This window comes from Plectropomus leopardus, chromosome 5 (assembly GCF_026936395.1).
Source record: "Plectropomus leopardus strain MGB_pleo_1.0 chromosome 5, ASM2693639v1, whole genome shotgun sequence".
NCBI lineage: Eukaryota > Metazoa > Chordata > Actinopteri > Perciformes > Serranidae > Plectropomus > Plectropomus leopardus.
This window is the reverse complement of record NC_142180.1, coordinates 16,707,904-16,723,334: the sequence shown is the minus strand read 5'-3', so window position 1 is coordinate 16,723,334 and position 15,431 is coordinate 16,707,904. Positions and strand designations below refer to the sequence as shown.

Genomic DNA, 15,431 nt, shown 5'->3' with positions numbered 1-15,431 from the left:
CACTGTTAAGTCTCCATTGCAAACATTTAAATCTCTATCATGTTTAAAAGATTTGGGGAATTATGTTTTACATTGTGCATTGTCACAGTGAAGGAACTGCTGACTGGAATATTAGGAAAAGCATCATTTCCTGAAGAGGAAACATCTGTGGATCCCCTGAGTTTAAGAGCAGCCGTTTTTCTTAAAGGGATAGACTTTTTGAAGGGTTGTATGTGTTTTTTATCCATGGTCAATGTATTACCTACGGTGATGGGAGTCAACATGCCCTCAGTTTCGGGAAGCAGACTCAAGTACTGATAGCTAAGCAATGAACTGCTGTGGATGGAGGCGGCAGCACAATGCATTTTAGCCACCAGAAAAAAAAAATCAATAGCTGTTAACAGTGTGTGCCATTTCGACAAGGAACTGAAGCAGTTATAGCGTCCTCTTCAAAGTCCAGATTCCTTTGACAAAAAGTGTAAATTTACCTCGCAGAACATAGGAATTTAAGTCACGTAAAACCAAACTAACTGATTGAGGCAGCAGTGGACAAGCAACTCCCATGTTCTGCGAGGTAAAAGGTAAAATGAATGTTTTTATCAAAGCAGTCTGGTGGTTTTGAAGACAGTTTACATAACAGTTTCAGTTTCCAGTCAGACAGAGGCTGTCTGAGGACAAGCAGTTCAGTGCATAACCCCAGCAATCGTGCATCTTATGAGAAAAGCAAGACATTTTTAACTTTTGCTAGGGCATATCATAATGTTTATTGTCAGATTTGGAGGGAAGTCAGATTTGACCTCTGATTTAAATATGAGAGGTTAAATCCAAGATGGCTGCCAGGCCACCCAGTCTCATGTTCAAGTGCATTTAATTTTGGAAGAAAACAGTGTAGAGATACATTTAAGGTGTCAATTCCAGCTGATTTGGGAATGCCTATTCATTTGGTGATACCTGTGGGGTCGTATTTACAAAGCTTCCTAGTATGCAGTTTCTCCAAGTGACGAAATTCTGAGAACATTCTTAGAATTATGACTTTTTCTAAGAATTTCCCCTCAAAGTTACAACTTGGTCTCGGTAAAGATAAAAATTATTCACACAGCGTCTTAGCCCTTAAGACAGCTCCTTCAGTGAAAAACTGCTAAAAAATTTTCTTAGGCAAAGGAGAAAATAGTAGAAATATAAAGGTGTAGGGGAAATTTCTCCCAAAACTAAATGACAGTGATTTAATAACATGTTACACATTAGATGGTACAGGGATAGTGTTTATGGTCTATGTTTCCAGGTATACTTACATCCTACACAATAACGATATAACGCCAGAAATAAAGTGATCAAAACACTAAAATATTTGCAGTTGGAAAAATGCAATAGTGCAGCAGTGAGATCTCCCAAAAAGTACTTTCACAGTCTCATATTGTGACGCAGTTCATTTATCTACTGGGTGTCTGCACCTTGCAAGTTCACAAAAGCGCGTGTCTGTGACAACCAATCACATCTTTCAAAGTATTCAACATACCTACGGGGTCAACCACACCTTCTCACGAAGACAAAAGTTTCTGTCCCTTCCTCGCTCAGAGGTGCTCTTAGACCTTTCCTAAATCATTCTTAAGCTAAGGCCCCTCAATAACATTTTTAAAATACGTTAATTGCTTTCTGAGAGTATTTGCAGAATATTTGTGAAAATGGCTCCTGAGATCACCAGAGGTCAATAAAATCAAATAAGACAGAAAGAAAAGAAAATGCTGCTTAGACAAGAGCTGTAGTAAAAATCTAGATCAGATTCCTGTTTTTATGGTGCAAGGACAGGAAAGAGCTATTTAATTATTACATTACATACATACATTCATTGTAGATCACATCAGATCAACCAAAGTGGTGTTTTTTCCCCATTTGGTAACATTAATGTGGTCGCTGTTGGAGATTTTTTTTAGTTTCCTCCAGTAAAAGGGAAGGCATTTTATGTTGACGATGTAGGTGTTAACCTGTGGTGTATTTAAAGTTGTCAAGTTAATGACTGTTGTTAGGCAAGATGATGCTATTTGCAGAGTTATTAAATAGATTAAGAACACGTTCAAAAGGAACACCCTTGTAAGCCAGTGATGTATATTTGTTGAAGAGGTACGAAACTAGTGAAGGTAGTTCAGCGTTCTTTATTTATCCTACAAATGTTTAAGTTTGTTGTTATATTCTGGATTTCTGTTCATGTTGTCGTTCATATTTAGAAGCCGATTAAGAAAATGCGTTTTCAGGGCCTATCAAAGGAAAGACATTCTGGAGATATCATAATGAGCTCTTTTGATCTGCCCTCATGATTAAACGTGCCTGTCATGTTTGTCCTGTGTAAGAGTTGGCCACATCATAAACACGGCCTCAAAAATAACCTCGAATTGGTAAACAGGTATATATATATCTCAAGTGTACACATGTGAAGCTGAATGAAAAACATCTCCTCTCTGCAGGTGAATGAAGGCGTCTGACTAACTGCTCTTTATGTGTCAGCCTTGGCGATAGCTGTGGCTGTCTGTACATCTGTGCGTGCGCCTGTCTGATTCTTGTGAACATCATATCTCAAGAACGTCTTAAAGGAAGTTCTTCAAATTTAGCTCAAATGTCCACTTGCACTCAAGGATGAACTGATTAGATTTTGGTGGTCAAAGGTCAAGGTTACTTTGACCTCATGTGTCTCATTCCGGTAAACGCAATATATAAGGAGTATTTATTGGTAGAAACTGTATATTACATTCAGAACTGTGTTTTTATCATATAATTGTTGTGTGTTTGTTACTTCAGAAATAGCTCTTTATGTACACAGAGCAGGTCCTCTTCAGAGTTTGCTATGTTTCTACAGTAGACCAGAACTGACAAACCAAATACTGGGTAGGGGCCATTCACATTTTCGCTTTGGCCACCCTAGTTCTTTACTACGCTTGCCACACGGAAGAAGATTCAGCTCTGCAACCTCACTGCTAGGTGCCCCTAAATCCTAAACACTGGACCTTTAAAGCTAATATATGTTTTGCTGCTGCACCTGACCGTTCACAGCAATCAATGCTTTGCTTTTGTGGCTGCATGCCTCTCTAAACTGGGAGCATGATAACTGCATCAACTGCGGAAAATACACTTAATTCACTGATGAGGGATAACGCCCTCACACAACCCCAGTTCAAAAATTCAGAACTTCGTGTAGGTGATTACAAACTTTGTTAACAGTCAGACTGTCGCCAAGACTTTATTGTTTCATGTCCTGCAAACAAATCCTGTTTGATCTGCATTCATAAATGGCTATGTTTGAGTATGGCAGAATCTATTCCGACACTAACTCCACCTCAGCCCTTCAGAGCAGAAGGGCAAGTGAGGGATAGTGAGACTTGTTACTTTAACTGGAAAACCAGTGGCTCGACTTTCCTGATTCCACACGAACACTAAACCGTATCCCTATTCGCCCACGATCAAAGCGTACAGATTACCATCTGTACCATCTGTATCGGCACCATGTGCCAATATATTTACATGTGTATATCAATGCAAATGAACTGAATATCAGATGTTTGACCACACAATAGGCCCTTTTGAAATAAATCTATCCCCTCCTTTAAAACAAACTTGATCCTGTAATGCCTGTAATGGAATTTATAACCTCTTTGCACAGTAAAGGCTGAGCCATTAACAATGATATTTTATGGCAAATTCCACTGCTTCAGACAGGATGCAGAACATACTTTGTGTTTGTCTCATGTCCTGTCACCTCAAGCAAGGCATTTACACTTTACATACTTTGTTACTGAATGTGTATCCTTGGGATAAGGAAACAAATACAGTAGAAATATTTTAAACAGGCATCAGGGCATAGGTAACTTGCACACATATGAACCTCCTTACTTGAGGACATGGCTGTTAAGCAAGGACTCAAAAATGGCACCCTTTTACGCACATGCAGTATTTTAAAGCTCAAGGGGGCAAGCTGTGTTTTTGCAGATCTCCCCTGAGTACCTGCAGAGTGTTTGTGTTTGCCTGTTCAGCAGCCAGATGAGGCAGAGTGTGGTGCAGAGCACAAACTTCACCAGACCAGGCACTGTGAGTGAATGCACATGCACATCTCTCTTTTCATTCTTTCTCCTTAACACTGATAAAGAATAACAAAGATCAAGGTCTCACGGCAAGATTTCAGCAAAAGCATGGACAATATCACACGGAGGGACTGCTGATGGGAGCACAGTCTTACACCAAAATACTACCAGATGAAAGTTCTCAGTGCCTTACGTAATAAGTAAGAATACAATGGGCATTGTGTCTGATGTCCTTTAAAACATGTTTTTAAAAGGAGGGTTTATTTGCCAAAAGTATCATAGGTCTTTTGCATCCTGTACATCATGCAGCTGACCTTAAGCCATGTAGTAATCCTGCAGTTTGTATCCTGGAAACGGTTGACTGGATCCTGGTGCTTCATTACTATTCACACATGCCTGGAAAGCTTATTGAAAGGTTTATACTGTAGGTATGCCATGCAACTCTGAATGTCTGAACGATTTCAAACATCAGTCACAGTGGCTCACAAAGATCAATTATTAGAATGATTATTAACCACTTGTGAAATTTAATTTCTTATTATAATGGTTATAATAAAAGTTATCAATACTGCATACCAAAGGAACTGGTATAGCTGGTTACTTCTCTTCCTACATGGCCTACTTTTTTCAGTCTCTTTCAAACTGTGCAGAGTAATTTGGATCCATGTTTTAGCGCTGCTTAGGTGGAAATGGACAGTATTTAGTGGTGGCAGGTAACAGTATATTATTGGTTAAGGGGCTAAAATTGACACATTCTCCCAGGTGCTGTGTTTGAATCAGTGCCGATGGGAGCCGGAGGCGATAAATACCCGTGACCTCTGCGGAGTCATTTGACCTAGGTGTGAGTGCCAACTGTACACTTTCTGATTGCATTAAAAGATGTTAGCATGTTTTTTGTGCTGTGGAAAAGAGACTTTACAGTCAAAATGGTGATGACAATAATCAAACAGTTGACTTATTCATCTTGTATCTTGCCTAACTGTAATGGATCATTAAATATTGGGTATGGAGTTAATCTGCAAATGCTATGGTTTAAAATGAAATTAATTTTTTCCATGGATTCCAGTTTTTAAGATACACACACTCACATATGCACATGCACACGAGCGCACACAACCAAAAAGCACAGATAATAAAACCCTTTAAATGACTGTGAACAGATATCAGATGTGAGCACTGACATAATAATCAGACAGATTGCTTTGACATCAGTTTCCCTTCATTTTAAAACATTTCGGGTGCTAACAGTGTCTGCACATTGATCTGTCATGGTAAACCAAGAATGGAAAGGACGAACTGATAGGACGTATGCTACAGTCAAGTCATATATAATCTGTGTAGCTCCTAATTATTGTCTTGACAATTGATCAGATTCTATAGCTGATTCGCCACAATATTATCTATAGAAATATGTCATTTTTATTATTTTAATCTGAATGGAGACATCTTATGACATGTTCCCAGCCTCAGATTAGGTAGCAATTTACTCTTTTTTATTTAACAAAAGGCCGGAGCAGGAAACTCAGATTATGTTTCAAATTTCACCCTTTGAAAAGTCTTTGAGAAACCTCATGCGTTTCTTGAATGCTTTATTGTATTTTTTGTTTGTTTTGTTTTCTTCTCACACTCTCTTCACCTGAGCTCTTTGTGAACGTACTTAGAACGGTGCTCCCAGCCAACCCTTCATACCACTCAAGTCTTTTACTGAACGAGTCACAATAATAGAATGAAGGGTGTCAATTTCTTTTAATCAAATAACAAATATATATGTTTTGAGTTAGACGTTGGCTAAAAGCATTACCTAACACCAGGAACCGAAGTGAGTTGTCCCTTATACTCTACCCTTATCAGCTGATATAACACTGATAACATGTCTCACTCAGTTTGATCGGCCCGTTCAATAAAGGAGCTTCATTCAAATTTTCCTCTATGTGTTTTTATTCCTGTAGTTTGTTACAAATTGCTTGGAGAGGCACAACAAAGGTACTGCTGGATGTTCATAAAATACTAATGTATTGCATTGCAAAGAGTTTGTCTATAAAGCACTGGTGATGTGTTGTGTTTTCATCAAAAACGGTGCTTCGTTTGATGAGATCGAAGAACAAGATTGTCTGCCAGAACATGAACTGTCTTTTCAGTGCATTTACCTCCCTTGCAGAGGGTAAGTGCTCAGGCATCATTATTGCTTTATGGCATTAGTCATCTTCTGACTGGATGCACTCGGAGAGATGGATTCACAGAATACCTATATTGCTTTAACAATAACTTTCCATTCAGGTTTGAAACTGCAAATGACCTAAGCAGCAGCATGCCAGCAAGTTTAGAGGGCAATGTGTAAACAGACACAAATTTGGTGATTCAACTGATTTTCTATATTGTATTAAGTGGTTGTGCTATGATTATTCTCATAAGAGAATTTAAAGTGACAGTTTGGGTTTTTAGAAGTGAAACTGTATGAGATTGTTATCTATAGTCAGTGTTTTACATACAGTAGCTGACCCGCGTCCTAATAGAGCACAAGGCACAGTTTAGCTTCCACGTAGGAATATGGAAGTTATAATGTTGAGAAAATGTTTCACCAAAGGAAAGGGCTGTGTGACAGCAAGGTAAAGCAGTGAAAACACTTTTAAATATAGCACCCACTTAGACTGACATTTCTCTATATATAAGCCTTTTTTAAAGTGGCTAAACTACATTTTGATGTCCATCACACAACACAGCAGTGTAATGCTGAGCTTTGGGGTGCGAGTCCGGTCTGTTTCTGCAAACAGAGAGCTCACCCACCGCCAACTTCTTTATTTAATATACTAACAATAGGTAAGTATTTCATACAGACCCACTTTAAAAATCCAGAACTATCACTTTAAGAGATTCATTCATTCTTAAGAAGAAGGAAACGTTCAAGTTTCATTGAAATACTTTGTAAGAATGAGTAAGAGAGCAGCATGACTTGTTGAATTTCTTAAAAGTTTGAGGAACTTAAATACTTGGAAAACATTTAATGTGACATTAGTAAATTGTGAAATCTTTGGAACTAACTTTTCAATAACGGGGGGAGATTGAGATGGTATAAACATGTTTGCACCATCATTGGTGATTCCAGTCTGCTTTGTTTTCCATCTGTCTGTCCAATTCCTATGAACGCGATATCTCAAGGATGCCTTGAGGGAACCTGAGGTGAAACGATTTTAGTGGTAACAGGTCAAAGGTCAAGGTCAATGTGAGCTTGTCCATTTCTTGAACATGATAACTTATGAAGGCCTTGAGGTAATTTCCTTAAATTTGGCACAAACGTCATCGTAGACTCAGTAATGAACCAATTAGATTTTGTTGCCAAAGGTCACTGTGACCTTGTGTTTGTCTCATTCTTTTGCAGTGTCTCAAAAAGGCCCTGAGCGATTTTTTTTTTCTTCAAATTTGGCACAAACATGGATTCAAGGATGAACTTGAAATACAGTTTCATGGTTAAAGGTTAAGGTCATTTTGACTTCACAAAACATGTACTTGGCAATAAGTTAAGTATTCATACATTAATTATTATCATACATTTTTCACACAAATGTCTACTAGAATAAAATGACTAAATGATGACATTTTTTATTCAAAAGTTGACGGTCAACTTGACTGTGACGTCAGTAATGTTCTGCACACTTTTCTGGCCATTTTTCAACACCATAACTCAGGAACAGAAGGAGAGACGTTAGGTTAGATATTCAATTGGTGACACTGATCTATGTTCACCTCGAAACTGTGCTGATTATAGAGATCTTCTGTGCTGCCGGGTTAAGGATGTGTGTGAAGTATCCATGGTTTAGGATTTGTAGCGTCTTTGCAGCAACATCTGTACATTATCAACTGTAATGGCTACTATAAGTCTAGTCAAACATAGATGGAAACTCTAACTGCAACTTGACTTATTTGCTGAGGCATATAAGTTCGAGGTGGTAATTCTGTTTTTTTAATTGCGTGTGTGCGTACATGTGTGCATGCGAACAAACTTCGCTTACCTTGACCAGACATGCATTTGGACGAGTGTGTGGCTCCTGGATGATGAGCAGATCCTGGGACTCTTTGAGAGAGAAGCTCTGTTCAGTGAGAGACCTGGATGTCATGAACTCCTCTCTCCACCACCACAGAGCCATTCCCACAAGTAACACACTAAGAAACACTGCGAAACACACACAAAGAGGTAAAGTCCATCAGAATCAACAATCATTCATACAAAGTGCCGGACATGTGAGATACATTTACCTAACACAGAAATATATATATATATATATATTTTTTAGAGTGTTTCTGTAGATATTTAAAGACACTTTACATGATAAACCAGCCAAGTAAATATACACATAGCTTGTAACCAAGGAAATATTGACAGACTAAAAAAGCCTGAAGAGACACACATAGGTCCTATTTTAAAAATTTAAAATCTCGAGGACTTTGTGTTCGTCTGGCCTGTTATGTAAACAATATGATTTATTTAGCAAGCTGTTAAATGTGGCAACTTTTGCAACTACTGGTTTTCTTCTTCATACTATGTGTCCATATACATGACTAATTAAATAGTAATAAAATAAAATAATACTAAAATACTAAAGGGTATATATAAAACTAAATAATACAAATAAAAAAATAGAAAATATCCAGGGCATTTGAAGACCAAAATTGCATGGTAAAGTGACGATGGTCTGTTTGAAGCAACAGTAGTGTGAGCAGTGTACACCAGAACGAAGTCTAGATTTCTGTCTTTTTCATGGGTGCAATGAAAACACTGTGCAAGTACCAAAATGTACTCAGAAAAATACTCAGAAAGTATGCCTTTAAACGAGCCGTCAGGATCTAAAGTTGTGATGTCACAACAATACAGACCTGTTTTGCAGTCCATTAACTGACAGGTGGAAAACATGGACACAAGCTGTTGCCCAACAATTCCTTTACAGTGTTACAGTTTATAAAAGAAAAAAGTGCTGTTACAGTCTTTGGTTGCAATGATGGTGAAGAGATGCTGAGAGCTCAGATATTGAAGACCGTAAACACTGACCAATCAGAGCAGACCTGGCTTTTTCGGGAGGGGGGCTTAAAGAATTACACGCTAAAAGCAAGAGTTTCAGACAGAGGGTGAAGACAGTTTTAGGAAAATAAAGTGGTTTTTGAACATTAAAGCCTCTAAACATGTTCTAAGAAAAACCCAAAATACAAATATGAAACTGAAAATGAGCATAAAATAGGAACTTTAAATTTTGACATAGTTTAAACTTTAGAAGTCGATATAAACATGTGCTCAACAGCCCTTTACCAGTTTGAATGCACAGTAACTGATGCTGACTCAGTGGTTAGTAACATGAAACACATGCAGCTGACAAACTAAGTAAAAGGGAAAAAAATCCCATCAATATCTATCTTTTACAGTCAATATTTGATAGCGAGCCATTATTACAGCATAAATGAGCCAGTAACAAACTCCAAATTGCCAAAGTGCCCCTATATTTCTGTTTCACCATCTCATTTGGCAAACTTGTGTTTTCCTTCTTTGTGACAGGAAAATGGCTATTTTATAGTAATTTTTAGTACTACCAAAAAAAAACCAAACCCAAGAAACATAAGTGGATTTCCGGCCATGTAGTGAAGATATGTTGTGACTAAACATTTTGGAAGACAAAAAAACTTTCTTACTGGTAAGAGAGAGGATCCCAGCAAAGGTGGGGTCAGATAAAGTTGATACAGGAACTGTGCGAGAGATGGAGGGAATTTCTTGAGATCTGTTTTGTCCTTTTTCTGGAGGAGTGCAGCTGAACTCTGGACTCGAAGACAGCAAGTTGATGACGCACTTGTGTTGGCACACTGCCCCCGTATGTCCGCAAACAGACGGCCCTACGAACCAGATGAAGATACGTTGAGATGAGAGGAATCGATTATTGCAAGGTGGCATTACTGCGATTGAAGGGGAGAGACCAGCAGCACCAACAGTGTCCATCTTTCTAAATTTACACTTGATGACCCTTGATCTTCTTCCTAAAGAAAAACTCCAACCCATATCATAATTCCCATAAGTCTGAGACATATAGAATTTGTTTTTATTTATTTGACTGGTTTTACCGTTTGGTTGGAGAACAGGCTGAACGACAACCACACCACCTGGGGAGGTGACGTTTGACAGCAGTACTTGGAAGTTGCCGCCGTTGTGTTTGCTGGCTCGGCAGATGGAGCGCGTCGCTTCTTCACTCCAGTACACAAAACCCTGAAGCAAAATTGACCGAGTTAGCAGAACTGTTCTTTCACAGCAAAAACTTATGCAGGTACACTTATTATCAAATGAAGGTTGATTTAAGAAAGCTATCCTCATGAACTGATAATCGAGTAATACCACACAAACTGCACGCTTAGAAAAACCACTAGTGATTCCATCTCTATGGAAAATGTATCCACTTTCATCACAAACACTGCAGCAGAAGCTCGATCCATCATCTGGTCATCTCTCATTAATTTATTACAAACAGAATTCCACCATCTTGTTATTTTTCTTGCCTGTGTTCCAGTTGTAACTGGAACACACTCATATCTGTATCTACTTCTACACCTCTATCAAAGTCCACATGCACACATATTGTAGATACATGTGTTCATCCAAACTTTACTGAGACCCACAGCTGTTTTTAGAAGAAGGGCAAGAGAGTATAGATTTGTAGCACTCTGATCCTCTTCTTGTTTATACGAACAAAAACAAAACAGAGAGTGGTATGAATGAGAAAACAGTAAAAAAAAAAACTGTCAGCCAAAATCAGACGCTAACCCCAGTGGGCTGCTGGTGGCCAGTCGGTCTCACCAAAGTAACGGCAGCAACAGAATGTTTGCTGATCTGGTGCTGAGTTGAAGCAGTCTAAGACCAGAACCTCGGTGCTGCGGTTTTCCCTCTGCCTCTCACTCCCCACTGCTATGAGATTTCTTTGCTGGGAGGGAATCGGGCTGCAGCTCTGGAGATGGACCTTAAGGAAGCAGCTAAAGAAATTCAAATTCAGCCCAAACCGCAGCACCAGGACCCTGAACTGCACCAACTCCTCGCCAAACAGCAAGCTTTCTTCGTCACAAACTGACTGTGTGGAACATATACATGCAAACACACACAGACAACATCGACATCTACTGTAATGTCTCCTTGTTTTCTTGTGCACTTACGAAACTTTGATAACAGTCCAGCAGTCACTGTTTTTGTTGTTTTATTGTTAGAGAGACAATTTTTGAGGTTTCATTTTACATGCGGGGGGGGGTTACCTCAAACACAGCGAGTCCGAAGGGTCGGTCCAGATAACCATTGGACTCTACAACAGCTTTACGGTGATGGCCGTCTAGATTTACTCTAAAGATAATTCTCATTCCCCGATCAACCCAGTACAGCAGCTGACGAGGCATATCTGAGGAAAAAAGTCACATGAAGACATGATTTGCAGCATGAGCTGTACAATTAAGCAACGCACGCACGCACGCACGCACGCACGCACGCACGCACGCACGCACGCACGCACACGCACACGCACACGCACACACACACGCACACACACACACACACAGCTAATGTTCCTGTTTCAAAGGGAACCTGAGGTTTTACAGCTTTTTTGAACTTCTCTAAACAATGTCCAGAAATTTGGCTGAAAAAGTTTCACATTTTTTTGACCTAAGTTGTATATATGTAGTCACCTGCAAAGGTAACTTTTATACAAGACTATACTTGTATAGCGAGGATCAGGTTAATGAGCCTGACTCATTTTTACAAAAAGAAATTAAAAGATGGATGAATTAAATTACAAAAAATGTTTGTGGCAGTCAGACCTCATAAATTCAAATTCAAGACTATTTAATGTCTTGAAGGCCAAATATTTATGAAATTGAAGATATCTTGAGAGTTTTAGTATCTGTTCACACCCTGCTTACTGCAACTTCAACAAAAATCCAAAACCTACTCCACTATTATATCTGAAATATCATAACGTACCCAGAGAGAGAGCAACAGGGTGGCGTATTAAGGAAGTGACCAGAGCCCTCCTGTCTCGACCGACCAAGCTAGATCTCTCAATCTTCGGAGAATTACCACATTGAGCCCAGAATAACAGCCTGAGAAAAAAGAAGCAGCTGTTGAAAACTGTTGCAGCACTTTGAGATAAGAACATTGTTTTGTGACTATGTTCCTATTTCTTACACTTGTCTTTTAATGTGCATTTTTAATCTTTTGAAACACATTGTACTGCAGCTTTTCTATGAAATTTGTTAATTCGTTCACAGAAAAATTTACTATTATTATTACAGAAGAGCAGAACAGAAGCTTTGTGTTTAAAGAAAATGGGTGGGAAAGTTATCAGAAAGATTTTAGACTGTGTTTTTTTCTCCAAGGAGCCCAGCACATACTGCTTTAATAATGAAAAAAACAAAAATGAAATGTTGAGTGACTTTGTGTTAGCTAATACAAAACAGCGTTTAAACAAACATTATCCGTTTTAGTTCAGTCTTTAAGAGGAAAGGCCTTCAGTATTTGTTTTTGGTGCTAAACTCAAGTTCACATAGTTCCAATGTTGACTACCCAAAGGTAAAAAGTTGGTGCTGTCAGCAATAATGCGTTAGTCACGATGCAATTAAAGTCCATCAGTAATGCTTTAATGTTTTTTTAAAATCACGTTAATCAATGGCCAACATTCCTGTTTTTAACAGGCTGTAGAGCGATGATACTGAATCTGAAAGTAGAAGACCTGCGTAATCCAGTGGGGCCAACAATGTAATGCTACAAAGTTAGGTTAAAGTTTGGCAATGGAAAAATGGCACAACCATTTCACAGGGGTCCCTTGACCTCTGACCCCAAGATATCTGAATGACAATGGGTTCTATGGGTACCCATGAGTCTCCCCTTTACAGACATGCCCACTTTATGCTGGTCCCATACAGTTTTTATCTGTCATTTGACAGTTTGGTAAGACTTCCTTTACCTTGTCAATATGTATTTCAATACTGTTTTGTAATTTGCAAAATAATGGAAAACAAGTGACTGAAAAATGTGAATGTGATTAATCGCAATTAACTATAGACATTCTGTAATTAACCAGGATTTTAATAATTAATGGTTTAACAACCCTTGTAAAAAGGTGAAAAACATGCAGATCTTCAGGACAAAGTTGACTAATCTCATTTTCACTATTGTATTCTGGCCACGTCAAACAAACACGCTAATGTTTCAGCCAAGTGGCCATCATACCCTTGAAGTGGATCCACAGCCACTGCAGAAGGTTTTTCCAGTCCTGTGATAAGCTGACGCCAGGTCGAACCGTCCAACAGGCCAACATTAACAGAACTGCTCTCCTCACTGGTCCAGTAGAGGAGCTGGTGGATCCAGTCCACAGCCAGGCCCGACAATGAACCTTGAACTTTCAGCACCAATGAATTCTGTGGCTCTCCATCCATAGAGACCCTGACAAACATCCAGGAGTGAAAGAAACTTAGTGTATAATTGATACAACACACAACACTTATTCAAAGCTCTGTTCTACCCAGTCCATCCAGATCTGACTGTGACAATGTGTGGCTGCGTCCTTCAATGGGTTCATTCATCTCTTCCTATTAGGATCGTAAACTCAGATAAAATCAAAGCAAAATGCAACACATCAACTAAAACTTTGAGGTGAGGCTCAGTAGCAGCTTTTAACTGTTTATTTTTGACAATGTATTTGCCCCATTGTTCAACATAGAGAGTAAAATGCCAATGGACTTTTCCATTAAGAGTGTCCAATAGTCCAGCAGGACGTTCATTGGTATGTGAACGCCCCTTCTCTGTGGTCTTTGACTGCTTTTGCACCCCAGCTCTTGTTTGCCTAGTTGGATGATATGTTTTCTGTTAAATTTGTAAAATGTGAGAGCCTAAGTGATATCTAAATAGTTGATAGACTCGTGTTTTGTTGTGTTTGGCAGCCTGTGCATCCTATTTATTTTTTTAATTTTTTTTTTATGTTCTTTGAACATGATAACATCCTCTATTTCACTTCCCTATTATTTTGTCACAGCCTATTATTCATGTATTTATCACCTCTGCCAAAGAGGTCAGGTTTTCATTTTAGTTTGTCTGTCTCAGAAGGATCACGGAAAAACTACTGGTCTGATTTTCATTAAGCTTGGTGGAAGGGTGAAATATGGGCCAAAGAAGAAGCCATCAATTTTAGAGCAGATCTGAACCCCAGGGCAAAAACACAAATGTAATCTATGCTATCTGAGTGCCTTTATAGTTGTCTATTTGTTTTCTTCTTTTTTTGTTTTTTTCCTTTAGAATTTAATTGTGTTTCATCACCTCAGTTCTGTGTTCACTCACGACAACAATAAAGTCAAATTACACAGGAAGTACTACACACTACTTACTACTTACACTACTTACTACACTACTTTTTAAAAATCTAACAGACAACAACAAAGATAATTTTCAACAACTTCCCATTTCCTGACTTCTTTTATAATTTGAATATGTTGTAAAACTTCCCCAAAGGGAAATTTTGCCTGCAGATTCAACAAGAATATTTAATGTATGTAACACCACGCAGAGACTCTGTCAACAGGATTATTATCCAGCTTTTGTTTTCTTATCACTGAACAATTAGCAGCCATGTATAAAGAGTACAATAAAGCACAAAGAACCAAGACTTCCTGTTTCTTTGTCTGTTAAAGCTCAGACTGTTCTGAAGCTTTGTGCATGTCAGCAGTGTAGACAGAATAATAAAAGCTGTGAAATAATTGCTCTTAACAATTAACGTCTGAGTCAGCAACTCTGACAAAAGACTGTCTATATTTGAACTCAACAACCAAACAAATATTCCCCTCCCATCAGTGCTCCTTTAGAAACACCAGTAATATCTCAGACGGTATTTACATTTCATTACTCTCACGGTGTAGCTCTGTTCCTTGTGGCAGGGACGTGGAAGATTGAGATTAGCCGACATTTTTTTGCGTTTCTCAGATGAACTTTGTTTGTTTCCCACCTACAGAGCCAGAGCCGTGCATGAGCACTAGTTTTTTTTATCAGCAAACACACAGAACACACACCAAGCGGACCGTGAGAAGACATTTGCTAAACTTTAGAGTGTATTGGATTAAAATCGCAGACTGCACCTTTAATCTAATCTACATATTTACACTACGCTTCGTTTTTGTTTTTTTTAAAGACTTTTTGGGGCGTTTTTGCCTTTAATTGCTTGGACAGTACAAGTGTGAAAGGGGGCGAGAAAGAGAGGATAACATGCAGCAAAGGGCCAAGGCCGGAATCAAACCTGCGGCTGCTGCAGTGAGGACACATGGGGTGCCTGCTCCATCCACCGAGCCACCAGGCACCCCCTCCGCTTTGTTTTTTTCTATCAAATGAAATTC

The 15,431-nt window shown here is 38.8% G+C and overlaps 1 protein-coding gene across 2 annotated transcripts in view; it reads right to left on the bottom strand.

Moving 5' to 3' along the window:
• The window catches only part of LOC121938179 (low-density lipoprotein receptor-related protein 8), a 31,448-nt gene that overhangs the window by 3,958 nt on the left and 12,059 nt on the right, over positions 1–15,431 (bottom strand). The window contains exons 8-14 of one of the 2 annotated variants that reach the window (XM_088077625.1): positions 13,282–13,494; positions 12,034–12,152; positions 11,316–11,455; positions 10,143–10,284; positions 9,720–9,917; positions 8,054–8,214; positions 7,010–7,218 (exon numbers count right to left, since the gene is read on the bottom strand). In XM_088077625.1, coding sequence (XP_087933751.1) covers positions 7,198–7,218; positions 8,054–8,214; positions 9,720–9,917; positions 10,143–10,284; positions 11,316–11,455; positions 12,034–12,152; positions 13,282–13,494 — 994 coding nt within the window. In that variant the 3' untranslated portion in view covers positions 7,010–7,197. Of the gene's footprint in view, positions 1–7,009; positions 7,219–8,053; positions 8,215–9,719; positions 9,918–10,142; positions 10,285–11,315; positions 11,456–12,033; positions 12,153–13,281; positions 13,495–15,431 lie in introns of those variants that run through there. The other variant, XM_042481459.2, reaches the window with a different exon arrangement.